Source organism: Meriones unguiculatus, chromosome 21, assembly GCF_030254825.1.
Source record: "Meriones unguiculatus strain TT.TT164.6M chromosome 21, Bangor_MerUng_6.1, whole genome shotgun sequence".
NCBI classification, from domain to species: Eukaryota; Metazoa; Chordata; class Mammalia; order Rodentia; family Muridae; genus Meriones; species Meriones unguiculatus.
In genome coordinates this window covers 19657090-19671430 of record NC_083368.1, presented here as the reverse complement: position 1 = coordinate 19671430, position 14341 = coordinate 19657090, and the positions used below count along the sequence as shown (strand labels likewise).

At 46.8% G+C, this 14341-nt stretch overlaps 1 protein-coding gene across 7 annotated transcripts in view; it reads left to right on the top strand.

The window, feature by feature from the left end:
• Positions 1 to 14341, top strand: part of Gsap (gamma-secretase activating protein) — an 82596-nt gene that overhangs the window by 52895 nt on the left and 15360 nt on the right. For all 7 annotated transcript variants that reach the window (XM_060373944.1, XM_060373945.1, XM_060373943.1 and 4 more), the window contains 4 exons: positions 1137 to 1190; positions 11126 to 11254; positions 12011 to 12069; positions 12659 to 12690. In XM_060373944.1, the coding sequence (XP_060229927.1) occupies positions 1137 to 1190; positions 11126 to 11254; positions 12011 to 12069; positions 12659 to 12690 (274 nt within the window). The remainder of the gene's footprint in view (positions 1 to 1136; positions 1191 to 11125; positions 11255 to 12010; positions 12070 to 12658; positions 12691 to 14341) is intronic.

Sequence of the window (14341 nt, the reverse complement as noted above, 5' to 3'; positions counted from 1 at the left end):
AGCCCTCCTAGATTGTTTTCTAGTGACTTCTACATTTTGAAGGAAACCTGAATTGACTGGCAGAAAGGCAAGCTACAGAGATAACACACAGATATTTTTTTCATAGTATCCAACAGACTAGGGGAATTTGGGAAGTTTATCCTTTTGTATTTGGTCCCTGAACCCTTTTTTAACAGGGACAGGGTTTCATACAGCCAGAGCTGCGCTCAGACTTACTGTGATGCTGAGGATGGCCTTGAACTCCTGATCCTCCTGCCTCTACCTCCCTTGCCTGGGAGTAGACATTCAACACTCTTGGCTTACCAGGCTTGCTCTAAGTGTCACGAATTAGCAGAATTGTGTGGGTGGGTGGCACTTCCTGGCATGAACTGTGCATGTTTTAGCTTGGCCATTGGACTGTGCAGAAACTTTTTATGAAGTGCTCTTGTCTCTGCAATCATGGTGGACCCCAGTGTGTGAGAATCCCATTGGCTTTGGTTCCTTCTAGAAAGGAAAGGACCAGCTAGTTCTACAGATAAGTGAAAGAAGGCAGAAAGGGTAGGTGGACAGATAATGAATTCGAATGACTTTAGTGGTTCAGATATAATTTGCCTTTTTATTCTTAAGTAGAAATGTCTAAAAATATAGTATTTGATCTGTATTTTCTCACAATAATTATTCCTCTCTCCTTAGAGTACCTGTAAGCTTTTATTTAAAGAATAATTCAAACAAAAGAGAAAAGAAAAAAAAGGAGAGAAGGAAAAAGTCAGGTGCTGTGGCACAGAGCATGCTTTTAATCCAGCACTCAGGCGGCAGAGGCAGGCGTAGCTCTGAGTTCATAGCCAGCCTGGTTTACAGAGTGAGTTCCAGGAGGGCCAGGACTACACAGAGAAACCCTGTCTTGAAAACCAAAACAACAATAACAACAACAACAACAACAAAACAAAACCCCCCAAAAAGAATAAAAACAAACAAATACAAAGACTATTTCCTTGTCCAAGGCAAGAGAAACACCGTGTCCTGTTACCGTTTTACACTAAGAAGTTATTTAAAGTAGAGGTCATCCCACAGGAAGCTAGCATGCAGAGACACTTCCCGAAGGCCTGGGCATGGGGTGGTTAACGTGTTGCCTGCATGTCCCCCCATCCCCTTCCTAGGAAATTCCTGGAATAACGCTTGTGAAAGAAGAGCTTCCGCTGCCTCTCCTGAAGGTGAGTCCCTTTCGAAGAAGGCGAAGCCTGAGGGGACGTGCTGCCCCGGTTTCAGGAGGTAGGGCAGCCTGGCAGAGAAGGCTGGGGCCTGGAGCAGGGTTGGCTGAGGAGTCCTTCCGCAAGGACTGAGTGACCAATCGCTGACGCGGTGTTGCATCAATCCTTAGGACTGCTGTTTGAGGACAGGAGAGGATTACAGAGCCCAACCGTGGACCACGTGCCACAAGGCCTCTCACTGAAGGAGTCTTTAGAGAGGCTGGAATCTGTTGCTCCATTTGTAGTCTCTCCTTCAAACACAGGCATACAGACACACATGCACACACGCACGCCCATATACGCCCCCCGACCCCCATTTCCATTTCCTTACGGCTCAGAGCGGCCTCTCCATCCCTCCGAAGTGAGGCAGTGGCCCGCTGTAGGGCCTCCCTCAAGCCCTTCCCTGTCGTGATGGGGCTCCGTGTCTGTCTGCATTCTGCTGGTGTCAGGGTACAAAGGGAGGGCGGGGGCGGGGTGAGGTGTAGTTAAAAGCTGGGGGTCCTTAGCACGGTTCCCCGGCAGCTCCTTTGTTGTTTTTGGCGTTGCTTCTAGCCATTACAGCCCGGCCGAGCCTGGGAAGTCTGTTTCTGGCAGCAGCGGCTGCTCCTTGTGCGAGGCCTTTTATTTAACGTTCGAGTCTTTTGGATCCTTGGAGACGTGTAGTGTTTAAGGTCCTGGTAATGTAACAAAGCAACAGCGGGCAGATGGAGGCTGGCTTGGTGGATCCAGCTTGGGCCATTTAATTACCTCCAGACACCATACACATGTTTTTTCTGGGGAAAACTTGGTGTAAGGTGGTTGTGTCACACATGTGAGATCTGGGGTTTAATTCCCAGTACCACGTTTTTTGCTTTTTTTTTTTTTTCCTTTATCCAGTTAAAGATAATATTTTCATTTTATATCTTCTTGTGCATGCAGTTTTTCTTTTGGTTTATTCCCCTAAGGTTAAAGGTTGATATGTCTTACGGTAAAACACTGTGGCTCTTTTTTATAGCTTTGACTTCTTCTTGCTAAACTATAATATTCAACAAAAGTTGTGGTAATTTACACAGTCCAAAGGATTTAGGGGCTGAAAGAATGACTTGGCGATTGAGAGCAATGTTGCTCTTCCAAAGGACCCAAGTGTGGTTCCCGGGCCCCATGTAAAGTGAATCACAGTGGCCTTTGATTCTGGTTCCAGGGGACCCAGCATCCTCTTCTGGCCTCTGTTAGCACACACATACATGTGGCACACACACAGAGATGCACATACATGTACATAAATTCAAGACCAAAAGCTTTTAGGAGTTTGTTAGTCTTAGCACAACCTTATCAACTTCGTGTGTTTTCATTTTAAAAGTATAAGGGAACAATGAGAAAGTCCTTTTTGTCTTTTTTTTTTTCTTCTCGTTGGCTTACTATAAGCCAATTGATTCTTGGCTCACAATAGTTTTATCGAGTAGCATTAAGTGTCCTGTGAGTACACTCCCTCCCTCCTCGTCGAGTCTGGGAAGAGAGGGCAAAGTGAGGTGAGTGACGCCCTCCTGCTGTGTACACGTGTTTCATCTAGTGCGTTTGTCCGGTTGTGTCCCTGGTGTGATGGCTTTAGGAGGTGACAACTATGGCCTTATGTTTTTGGATTGATCATCATCATTATTTTTTTTTTTAAAGATCCATGAGACCCAACTCAATTCTTCCTACCTCATAATGTCACCAGGAAGATGTGGGCCCCCGATAGACACTGATTCAGCCACCCCTGTGGGTGTCCCAGTTTCAGGAACTGGAGGAATACATGTCTGTCCCTTATAAGCCATGAGCTGATGGCGTCTCATTATAGGAGCTGATTGCACCATGACTTGGGGACCTGTTAGGGCAGGTACACCTGTTATTTTACAGGAAAATTGTCACTTGAAAAGACAAAAGGCATTCTAAATGGCTTACCAAAGAATTTTTAAAAACTTATAAAGACATGTTACGGGCAAGGAGCTGGAGAGATGGCTCAGCGGTTAAGAGCATTGCTGCTTTTGCAGAGGACCAGGGTTCAGTTCCTACACCTCCATGGCATTTACAACTGTCTGTGTCTCTCGTTCTAAGGGTCTAGCATCTCCTGGTCTCTATAGGCAGTAGGCATGCCCATGGCACACATATACCTATATACCTGCAGGCAAACATTCATATACATTTATATTTTTCATATACATTTATAAAAATCTTAAAAAGCAGTTTCGGCTTTTTCTTTAAGTCATCATCTGGGAACAAGGCCCATGGTTAAACAAATATTGTCAAGAGTGACCTTCCTATGGGTGGCTTTGATCCTTGGTAAACTATGGCTTGTTCTGGGGAAGCAACAACGTGTAAAAGGTTAAGAATTGCACCTGATTTTATAGTGAGAACAGAAATCATTAAAACTATTTCACCACAGGAAACCAAAGAGGAAAACTGTAGCTTACTCAAATGTATGGGTAAAGAAGTGATCATGTTTTCAAGTGGTCCCGGGAACTGGGTATTTTTACCAAAGTAGTTTGTAAATTCAGCCCTCTTCCTTCCTTCCTTCCTTCCTTCCTTCCTTCCTTCCTTCCTTCCTTCCTTCCTTCCTTCTCCCTCTATCTCTGTCTCTCTGTTTTTCTTCCCTTCCTCCTTCCCTCCCCCTCCTCCATTTCTATTTCTGATTGTCGGCCTTTCAGGCAGCCTCCTGTTGTGTAACCTGTCCTCACCTTGATCTGGTGATTGTCCTTCCCTAGGCTTCCCAAGGGCCGAGATTCCAAGTGTGCGCCACATGCCTGGCTCAAAACCAGACATCCTTCGTGTACTTCATCACTTATTCAGAGATTACCGAGTACCTGACCCAGAGACTGGGAAGGCCAGAGGACTTGAAGCACCCCTGCTTACAAGCCTCTGCTGCAGTCTGTCAGGGTGCAGGGCTCCTGAGCATCTGGAAGAGGGCGGTGCTTGCTGCCCGCACTCTTCACCCAGACATTGCTTACATGCTTCTTCATTCAGAGTGTTTTCAATGGACAGTGCAAGAATATACACTGCTTGGTGGGACACAGAAGGCGCTGGTTCTCCTGGGAGCCCCAGAGTAGATAGACAGAGGCCATCGTTTGGGTAAAAGATTTGCTAGCAATCTGAAATGTCGGCACAACCACCGTTTTGAGTCTTTAGAATGCTTGCTTTGGCAAAAACGAAGCTTTGTTCCAAATGTCAGCTGGTTCTGGGGGAAATGGTGATTTTTTCCCAAGTTTCGCTTGCATATGTGTCCTGGGAGAGTGGATCTCAGCCAGTTCGGTTAATACTGGGAACGTGATCTTATGATACCGTGCAAAGCAGCATTATTTATTTATTATTCACAGAGCCTCAGGCTAATGAACTAATTCTTGCCATTTCTGTAGAGATTGGATAGCCAGACTACCTACCTCCTAGCTTTAAAACTGAGATGTGGACCCAGCCAGAAATTTGTTATTTCTGTTCCTTTCTTATCAGCCACTCTGGGCTGGGCTTCTCTTATTTGTTCTTCTGGTACTCATCCCCTGAGTGGCTGGAAAAGAACAATGAGCAGTTCGAGGTGAGCACAGGTTACATAACAAGAGTCTGACTGAAACAGAAAGACAGACCACCAGAAAGAGAAAGAGATTTAAACATTCAGTTTCTAAGGTTGCAAGGCAGGAAACATCTTACTCGACACTGGCTTTCTCTGGCCTATACTCCAAGAAAGCTAAGTGTGAGAGAGATGGCCATAATTATCGAGTACACTTAAAATAGTCCAGCTCATTAAAAACAAAACAGAATGACCGATAAAACTCCCCAGTTGGGTCAAGGAAGTGGAAATTTTGCCAGACCCTGGAGCAGGAGGAAGCTTATTTATATTCATGATACGTGTGTAAGATATCTGTGTGTTTGCAGCTCTCTTAGCGGTCGGCCTCAGGAACCCTAGCCATGTGTCAAGTGGAGGGATGCCCCTGCAAGAGGGCTTAGTTTAGGATGGTGCCTTTCAAGCCTCTGTCTCAAAGACATTTTTCTGTCGCACTTTATCTGTGCTGCATGGAATGCACACACTGCTGGATTTCTCTGGGGTGTAAGTAGACGTTGGCACTGAGATGAGGCCCACGGAAGACCTATGCGTTCGCTCTGCTCGGAGTCCTGGGCCCCAGAGCAAAGGCCTCTCTCAGGATGGGCCTCCTCCCCTAAGAAGACGCCGATTAACCAGCGGAAGTAGGAGCAAAGCCAGAGGGTCTTCGGGAAATGAGAGGCAGATGTTCCCTGCTGACAGCGCCTGGCGGATGAGCCAGTATCACAGGCTCTTTTTGTTCTGTTTTTGGATCAATTGGCGAGCCAAATCGTAAGTGGGAAGTGGTCCCTTCACGAAGCCGGCCCTTTCGTTCAATTGAAAGTTGTGGTCGGTCACGTGTGGTGATTGCTTTAAGCACCCTTAGAGACAAAGGGAGATTACTTTTGAGGAAGAAAAAAGTGAAAAATTAAAACTCCTTTTTGTGCAGAAAAAAAAAAAGCTTTTTGGCCAGCTTCTTAGACCAGACTCCAGGGACTAGCTAAGCTCTTAGACACTTTGTGCGTAAAACGCTTTTTGTATATTTTTAGAGGTGTATTTATTGTTATTTCTGTGGCTGTGTGTGTGCCTGCATGTTTGTATGTGCATTACATGTGTGCAGGTGCCTGTGGAGGCCCACTGGATCCCTTGGACCTGGAGTTACAGACAGCTTTGAACTGTGGGTGCTGGAGACTGAACCCAACTATTCTGTATGAGCCTCCAGTACTCTTAGCAGCCGAGACGTCTCTCTAGGTCTCATTTTTGCATCTTTAAAAGAACACTGGGAACTAGCCACGGTGGTGGCGGCACAGGTCTTTAATCCCAGCACTCAGGAGGCAGAACTGAGTGAGTTTCAGGCCAGCCTGGTCAACAGAGTGAGTTTCAGGCCAGCCAAGGCTACATGGCGAGACACTGTCTCAAAACAAACAAACAAAAGACTCCAGTGAATTCTTTTCAAGGAGCTGATATGTGTATCTTAAGACTTGTGGTTTTCGCTTTGCCTTGTCATTCTTTATGGGGGCAGTTTTTGGAGACTTCCCGTCTCCCTTTTAGTCAAGTGCCAGTTGAGAGTGAAGGTGGGGCTGAGAGGGACAGACCCAGGGACAGTATGAGGTGCTGAGCTGAGCTGATGGTGTGGGATGCACACGTTCTTTCTGTTTGCTTTTTTTTTTTTTTTTCCTTTCTCCTTCAAGGCACAACATCTAACTTTTTTTTTTTTTTTAAGTAGAGTAAAAATAAAATAGAAGCCACTTTTATTCTCTGGGCAAATGAACATGTTGGCATTAAATTAGAATCTGGGGTTCCTTGAAGGTTGGCCTTAACATTCTCTAACCCATCTCCTGTTTCTACCTAATTACAAGTCTTCACACGGCTGTCTTTATCTGCCCTCAGCCGTGTGGGCTGAGTGCCGTGCACAGGGCAGGAGGCTGTCTGAATTACGGGGACATGCTCAAACCATGTTTTCAACCATGAGTGATGATCCCTAAGGATCATCCAAGGAACCTGAAAACCTCGTGAGGCTTCAGACTACTCCCCCAAACAGTTAAATGGAAGCAGATGGCAGTGTTTCTTCTAATGGGCAGGCGGCGGAGGCCGGAAATGGCAAGCTAGAGGCTGCTGTCAACCCCAGACAGTGAAGGGCTATTTTTATCTTTTCTCAGCTTTCCAATGCCTTGCTGCTGCCCTGTTGAACATACCATCTTCATCCTTCATTTTCTCAAATCGATTTCTCCGGACCTTGTTTTTCTCAGTCTCCCAAATAGGCCTTTCAATTCATAGTCATCTCTGAATGATGCAGGTGAAACATTGCCTCACTGATCAAATGCTGATGTGAATACCAACAGTAAGAGAACCTGGAGATTATGAGGCCAGCAGTCCCAGAATTCAGGGAGGCAGAGGCAGGCGGATCTCTGTGAGTTTGAGGCCAGCCTGGTCTACAAAGCGAGTCCAGGACAGCCAATGCTACACAGAGAAACCCTGTCTCAAAAACCAAGCAAACAACCAGCCAAACAAATAGGCCAAGGCTCTCTCTGAAAGGCCTCTAAGTTCATACGGGACTATTTAGGGGACCTTGGACTAACTCTGTAAGTTTTAACTTTTGTTTAAGATACAGATCTTTTGTCTTCTGTTGTGTGACTTTTCCTGGGCAGACGTGGACAAACGTCTACTCTTTTAGATAGGGCACCAAGAACAGACTAAAGAAATGATCCCACTCATGTATAGGCTGGTGGAATGAGTTTGCTGGGGTCACCTATAGGATCGTGGGTGAGGAGTTGTTTACAGGTGCTTGGGTGATCCCGGGGCAGCTGCTTCAGTGGTGCTCCCTGCCTAATTGTATGCTGCTCCACAGACTCACCATCTCTTCCAAAGTAACCGCTTAGTGATATGCAGCCCGGGAACGAGTTTCTCAAGTCTTGTGAGTTTTGCTAGCTTCCCTAGGCTTTGAGCCTTCATCCTCCCTCTAGGAGGAAATGTTTCAATTTACAAGAACAGAGACACAACACCTTTTTATTCAGCGGCTTTGACTATTTTAAGACACGAACACTTTTAAAAGTCTAGGGCAAGGTATAAAGACCCCCCCCCCCCCAGGAAAATCCTCGTGTAAGCACACACTCATCTTACTGCCTTTAGCACCTTGGAAGGGTGTCAGTGGACCGGCTCACAATTTTGTTGTTATTCTCGATTGACTCAAGGCTATCGGAAAAAGAAACTTTAAAAATATATTTATATTTGTGTGTGGGTTTGTTTGTGTGGTCGTGCTGATTAGGAGGGCTTGTGGGTTGTGGTTCTTTCCTTCCACCCTGTGGGGCTCAGGGATAGAACTCAGGTCATCAGGCTTACACACTGAGCCGTCTTACTGGCCCCCAAAGTTTTTTTTTTTTTAATGAAGAGAAGGATTAAAAAAAAAAAAAGAAGAAGCCATAGTGTGAGTGAGGTCTTCTGTCAGGGGTCCTGGGCCTAAAGGGAGGAGGCTGAACAACAGGTGGAACCCCAGTTTTCTCCTGGAATAGAAGAGGGTAAAACCATTCCAAGGTGGACTGTGGGGCCTATTGCCAAAATGACCACTAGATGGCACCACATCACCAACTAATTTTCTCATTTTGGTGCATGTATTCCATGGCCAGATGTAGGAAAACAAAAGGGCTGCAGGATTGGTCCGATGATGATGATGATAATGATGATTGATGAAGAATTGTTATTGTTTTTGACTATTATAAAAATACAAACTAGAGAGAAAGGATAGCTAAGACGGGTTTGCTCTAAAAGGAACGGTCAGGAGTCACCTGAAGAAAAGACAAGGAGTTGGATGTGACCCAGCATTCCCATCTACACTGTAAATACATCTCAGTTTTAAACATTCTGAGATTTTTCTCTCTCTAGGAGAAATGGCATTTCAGGTTTCTAAAGAAAAGCATAAAATACCATGTAACTCACTTTACTGAGACCCCCAAATCTATGTGAAACTAGGGTTGTCCTTTCAATAAGAGCACATTAGCTACATAGTTATTTAATATTTTTAAAAGATTTATCTGTTTTATTATTTATACAGTATTCTGCCTGCATGCCAGAAGAGGGCACCAGATCTCATTATAGATGACTGAGCCACTGTAGTTGCTGGGAATTGAACCCAGGACCTTTGGAATAACAGCCAGGGCTCTTAACCTCTGAGGCATCTCTTCAGCCCCATATTTAATATGTGTGTGTGTGTGTGTGTGTGCGCGCGCGCGTGTGAAATAGATTTGATTCAAGTTCTCATTTATTTTTAAGTTTTTTTTTTCCTTTTAAAATTTACTGTTCAAAGAACTTCATACATGTATGTGTTAGCTAAGTTTTTATTCTGATACACACTATAGCTCGAGAGCAACCAGGGAGGGAAGGGTTTGTTTTGGTGCATGGCTATGGTCCACCATGAAAGGAGGTCGCGGTAAGACTTCTGAGCGGGAACCTGGAGTCAGCCCTGAAAGAGGCCTGCTCTCCCTGGTCCTGTCACTTTACTTTCTTAGAGGCCCCAAGACTACCTGCCCACTCACAGGGGGGCTGGCCCTCCCACGCCAGTCAGCAAGCGAGAATATGCCCCACCGGCTTGCCCACAGGCCAGTCTATTTTCAGCAAGTGTTTTCACCTGAGGTTCCTACTTCTTAGATGGCTCTCGCTGGTGTCAGCTTGACAAAACCCAACCAACCAGACAAACGAAAACCAAACCAAACCAGCCAGTCCAAGCGTATAGTTTGACCAAAGCCACCCCCTCGTCTGCATCTCCATGTCCTCTCCTCTCCTCCCACCACTTCCCTCCCAGCTTTCTGTGGTTCTTTAAAACCCGACTCCTGCGCCCTGCAGATAATGCTCATCTCCTGAGCCATCCACAGGAGCCCAGCCGCGATGGATTGCTGATAGCTCTTTAGGTAGGGGTGGCGGCCACCCGGGATTCTGGCAGGCTTGTCCCGGTGCAGGCTTTGTGGGTGCATTCGCTGCTGTTGTGTGGTCGTGTGTACCGCCGCTGTCCTGTCCGGGAAAACACTGTTCTACAGTAGTCCCCTAGTCCCTCTGGCTCTTACAGCCCCTCTTTCCCCCCGCTTTGGGGATGATCCCCGAGTGTCGAGGGGTGTGTGTGCTGTAGACGGCTGAGTTCACAGCTTCGTGAGTACTTTCATCCTCCATCAAGGTGCGTAAGCCTTCGCCACTAGGAAAGCTAGCCAGGACATGCATATAATTGGATCAGCCAGGAGGGAGGAAGTTTCCAGGTCTGCACCAGCGTGGTTTCTCCATGTCCTGCAGTTTGATTACGTGGTGTAGGCTCTTAGCGTCAAGCTCTGCCAATAACAATGGAAGTAGCTTATGTGGTGAGGGGCTCTTCGGGACCCCATTGACCACAGTAATGGGTCTTATTTTCTCGTGTTTCTCATTCTGTTAAGGCTGCCACCCAGGAAGCAACATCTGTTAGGTCACGCATGCTGTATCTAGCCCTGGTCAAATATTTATAAATAAATAAACACACACACACACACACACACACACACACAGACACACACACTTGTATTATGTAAGGCAACTGATGCCAGTAGACAGGAGAGCACCCCAGACAGCGAAGCCCGGAAGGTTTTGCTGCCCACCCTCACCCAGGTCGACATATGACAGAGCATACCTGAGCAAGCCCACGCCATGTGAACGACCTCACAGACTGGGGTACAAACTCCCAGCGCTGGGTATAGTGTTTGCCACTGAGTTTCCAACTCCTCTCCCAGCCCCGCCCTGATGTGCGGTTTCTCTTAGTATACACTGTTTCTGCTTCTGCTGCAATCCGTGTGTCCGGAGCAATTATTGTCCTGGAGCACAGGGACCTGGAAATCCCAGCGGGCGCTCACCACGCTCCCGTATCTACAGCTACCGTTAACTATGTTCTGCGACATGAAATATCCATTAGCATCGTGTCTTGTCATTAAAAGGTGAATACAATGGTTCTGTTCAAAGATTTAAAAGTGAACCAATTCTGTCTGGGAGAATTTAGCAACTATTGTGAAATCGGTGTACGTCGTTGTTTTGATTCTAAGGTCTTGGAAGTGAATAAGCCTAGAAGGGAAGTGAGCCCATTCCCGTTGCTATGAGTTACAAGCACATTTCTGATGGGACATGGTGACACCACCCACGCCAGAGGAATCGCTCTCTGGGGAGGAAATGCCTTGAGTACAGACCACCTGTGTGGGCCAACCCAACGAGGAAGTCCTCAGCTTTGGGAAGTGAGCTAGGCTCCCGAGTCTCACAGGTGGGGCTGTGCTGTGAAAGATGTCGGCCCAGAACTGCCAACACCTGAGAGGGATGGAGGCGAGGCGAGTGCATGGTTTGAACCTGCTTTTCAGATCGCTGCTCTTTTTGTCTGCAGGTCTACAACCTAAAGGGGTACTGGGCAAAGCTGAGCTCCAAGCTGGAGTACATCAAGTATACGAAGCCTCACCTACACTACCACAACAGTGTTGTGAGGAGAGAGTGGCACAACTTGCTCTCTGAGGAGGTGAGCACGCAGCTAGCAGTAGAGACTGAGGGAGGCCGAAGGCAGGCGGGCTTGCGCTGGCTGTGCTCTTCTCCCCCGTCACCAGCTGCATTGCCTCGGTGACAGCCCAGTGGGCGGGCAGGACTGACTGCTCCTGCTGTCTGTTCTTGGAGGAGGAAACTGGAGTAAGGGAAGTGAAGGGGCACGTGGCTCTCTCGTAATAGAAGAGCAATGAACAGCGCAACTCGGGTGCTGTCAGGTGACTTGAGTGGCTCAGGCTTTATTCAGAAAGACGTAGGTGTTCCCCAGCTCGTGTTTGCTGAAACGATGGGGGAGAGGGGTCAGTGAGACAGCCTGTCAAGGGGTTGGTCATACAGGGAGCACTTTGTGGAAATGGAATAGTTCTGTATTTTGATCTTGGTGGCTCATGGCAGTACACTCGGTAAGATGGCATAGAGCTGGACACATACCATACAATATCCATTTCCTGCTTTTTATACTGCAGTATAGTTACGTTAGATAAGAACATTAATGGAAACAGGGTGGCGGGTACCTGGGACCCCTGCACCAGACTTCCTATAATTATGCTGTTTGGTAATAAAGTTAATTAAATTAAAAACAGATTAATTAAATTAATTAAAAACAGATGCTCTTGTTACACGGGAAACGATATTATTTTTGAAACTTTAACGACATCGCTGTTCGTTCTTGCTATTAAAACAAAAGCTATCTGCGAAATTTTCACCTTCTGTATTCTTGGCATGTTCTCACCCCTAGAAAACGGGGAAAAGAAGGACCACAATGTACGTGAGGAACATTCTTGACAGCGCAGTGAAGTAAGTACGAGCTTGGCTGCGCTTGTGGTATCTTCTCAGTGAACAGCTGTCCTTGGCTTCCCGAGACCACTGGGGGCTGGATTTTCTAGTGGGAAAGGCTTCTAGGTAAATCCTCCTTAGGCCCTGGAAAAGATGACTTATGATGGACAGGCGGTGAAGAAGGCTTTTATTAACGAGTACTTCTGAGCATGGAAGTAGATTGTAGGTTGATTTTTTTTTAAGTTGTTGGTGGAGCCTGCTCTTGTTTTGAAAGCATATTTTCTGGGTAGATGAGTCATCTCTGAGAGCTAAAAGTGTAGGACTCATTCCAACTTCTGTTCTATTTTCTGCCTTCATTATTTCCAATAATGGAGAACTGTAGTTTTTCTAAATAATTGCTGTTGTTGGCACTAATGGGCTTTGAGATTTGTAACTGCTTGATGCACCTTTTAGTACGGTGATTAAATTTTCTGAGTTTTCAGGCAGCCAGAAAGCCGTTTCTGCAGTGGGTTTTGTGGGGCTTCAAAGTGGGGCCATCTCTGTGGAGTTTTGTGGCTCTAAGTTTTTCAAATGATGTTTCCCTTGTCAATAACACACAGTTTCTTTGCAGGGTGATTTCCAACATGGAAAAAAGGATACTGGGTAAGAAAAGACCTGTCTTAAAGTCCATGTTTTGTTTGCAACATTGTTCTTTCGAACCAAGGGTTGACAGGAAAACCACTTCCAGTGGTATAATGAGGGTTTAATGGATAGTAACAGCTCTTAACATCAGCTTGTCAGAGTAACCACAAAGCCAGTTCCATGTCCAGTTCCACCAGGACCTCCAGGGTCAGCTGCTGAGTGTGTTTTGCTGAAGGAGCGCCTGGGTTTTCTGGTTTTCCCCTCTGGTCCTCACAGAGCTGATCTAATTAGCACGACCTCTGGCTGTACCCGCAGGGCGTGCTTGGCAGTTCCCCCGCATGAGCTGCTTTCTCTGCAGCTGTGTGACTTGTACGTGCCTTTCCTTTGGCTCACATCGGGTCATGGCCTGGGCCTGCTCCTAGGGGAGCAAAAACGGGCCTTTGGGTAAGCAGTATGGTTCTGTGGGGTGGGTACCAGCTGAGATGGTAGGGCTAGATATGCCAACGACGAGTGCCTGCACATTGTCCTCAGGGCTAGTAGGAGGGGAAAGTGAGGACAGAGGGTTCTTGTAGAGAGCAGCTAGTCACTGCCTAGTGGAAGGGACAAGGGGCATGGGCCAAGGGGGCTTGATGGAGGAGAGAGAGCGAGCCTGAGGGAGACTTTCCAAGGCAGGTCTTGAGTGGTGGTGCATGTCTTTAATTCCAGCACTCAGAAAGGCAGATTGCTCTGAGTTCGAGTCCAGGACAGCTAACGCTACACAGAGAAACCTTGAACAAAACAAAACAAAAACATAAACAATCAACCAACCAACCAAACAAAATAAAATAAAAAATTAAGTCTTGACAGGCAAGGAGGGTTTGTTCTGTGGTAACTGAAGGAGGAGAATAGTGAATCTGTGCAGACCCAGGCCTTTTGGTGCTGCTCATGCTTCATGACGGCTAGCCTTCATTAAAGAAACTGTTTTTTATCTACTCCTGTTTTATGGGCTTGGATGTTTTTCAAATGTGTGGGGACCCTGATGAAAATTAATTTGGGAAATGTGTAACAGCGTACTCAACAGCTGTATACACAGCCCAGAGGTGACCTGTCACCACAGGAAACCAGCCTGAGCCCCCAAGGGGGAAACCAAACCATCCTTGCCTGTAGCCAGGGACTATGCTCTACCAGACAGGGCATAAGTATGTGAGATCCAAGGTCTTCTTCCTGCTGGGGGTAAAAGTTGTAGAGTGTGGGCACTTCATTGCTGCCTAGGGGAGGTTTGGAGGCTCTGCCTGGTGGCAGGCTGGCTAGCATCTTGCTGGGCAGTGTCTCGAAACGTGCTTTGATTTTTTTTTTTTCTTCCTGTCTCCTGCGTTGTTTCCCACGAAGAATGCCATCACTGCCTGAAACTGAACACTGCTCATATTGTGGTGCTTTCGTCAAAGTCCAGAGGGTTAAGCAGGCTGGAGAAAACATTTATCCTGAGGGGCCATAGCGTACCCGTGCCTGTTCAGAAGGAAGCACCAGCCTGTGGGTTCTGCCCTCTTACCTGTTCTGGGGCCCTAGAGCTTCTGGGGAAAGAACCCCATGGGGGAGTTGTTAGGAGAGCCTGAGGGAGCCCAGCCTGCTAGCCTGCCCCTCCTGTCTGGTTAGCGCCGGGTCAGTCAGAGCGGGGAAAGGGACATTCGGTTTA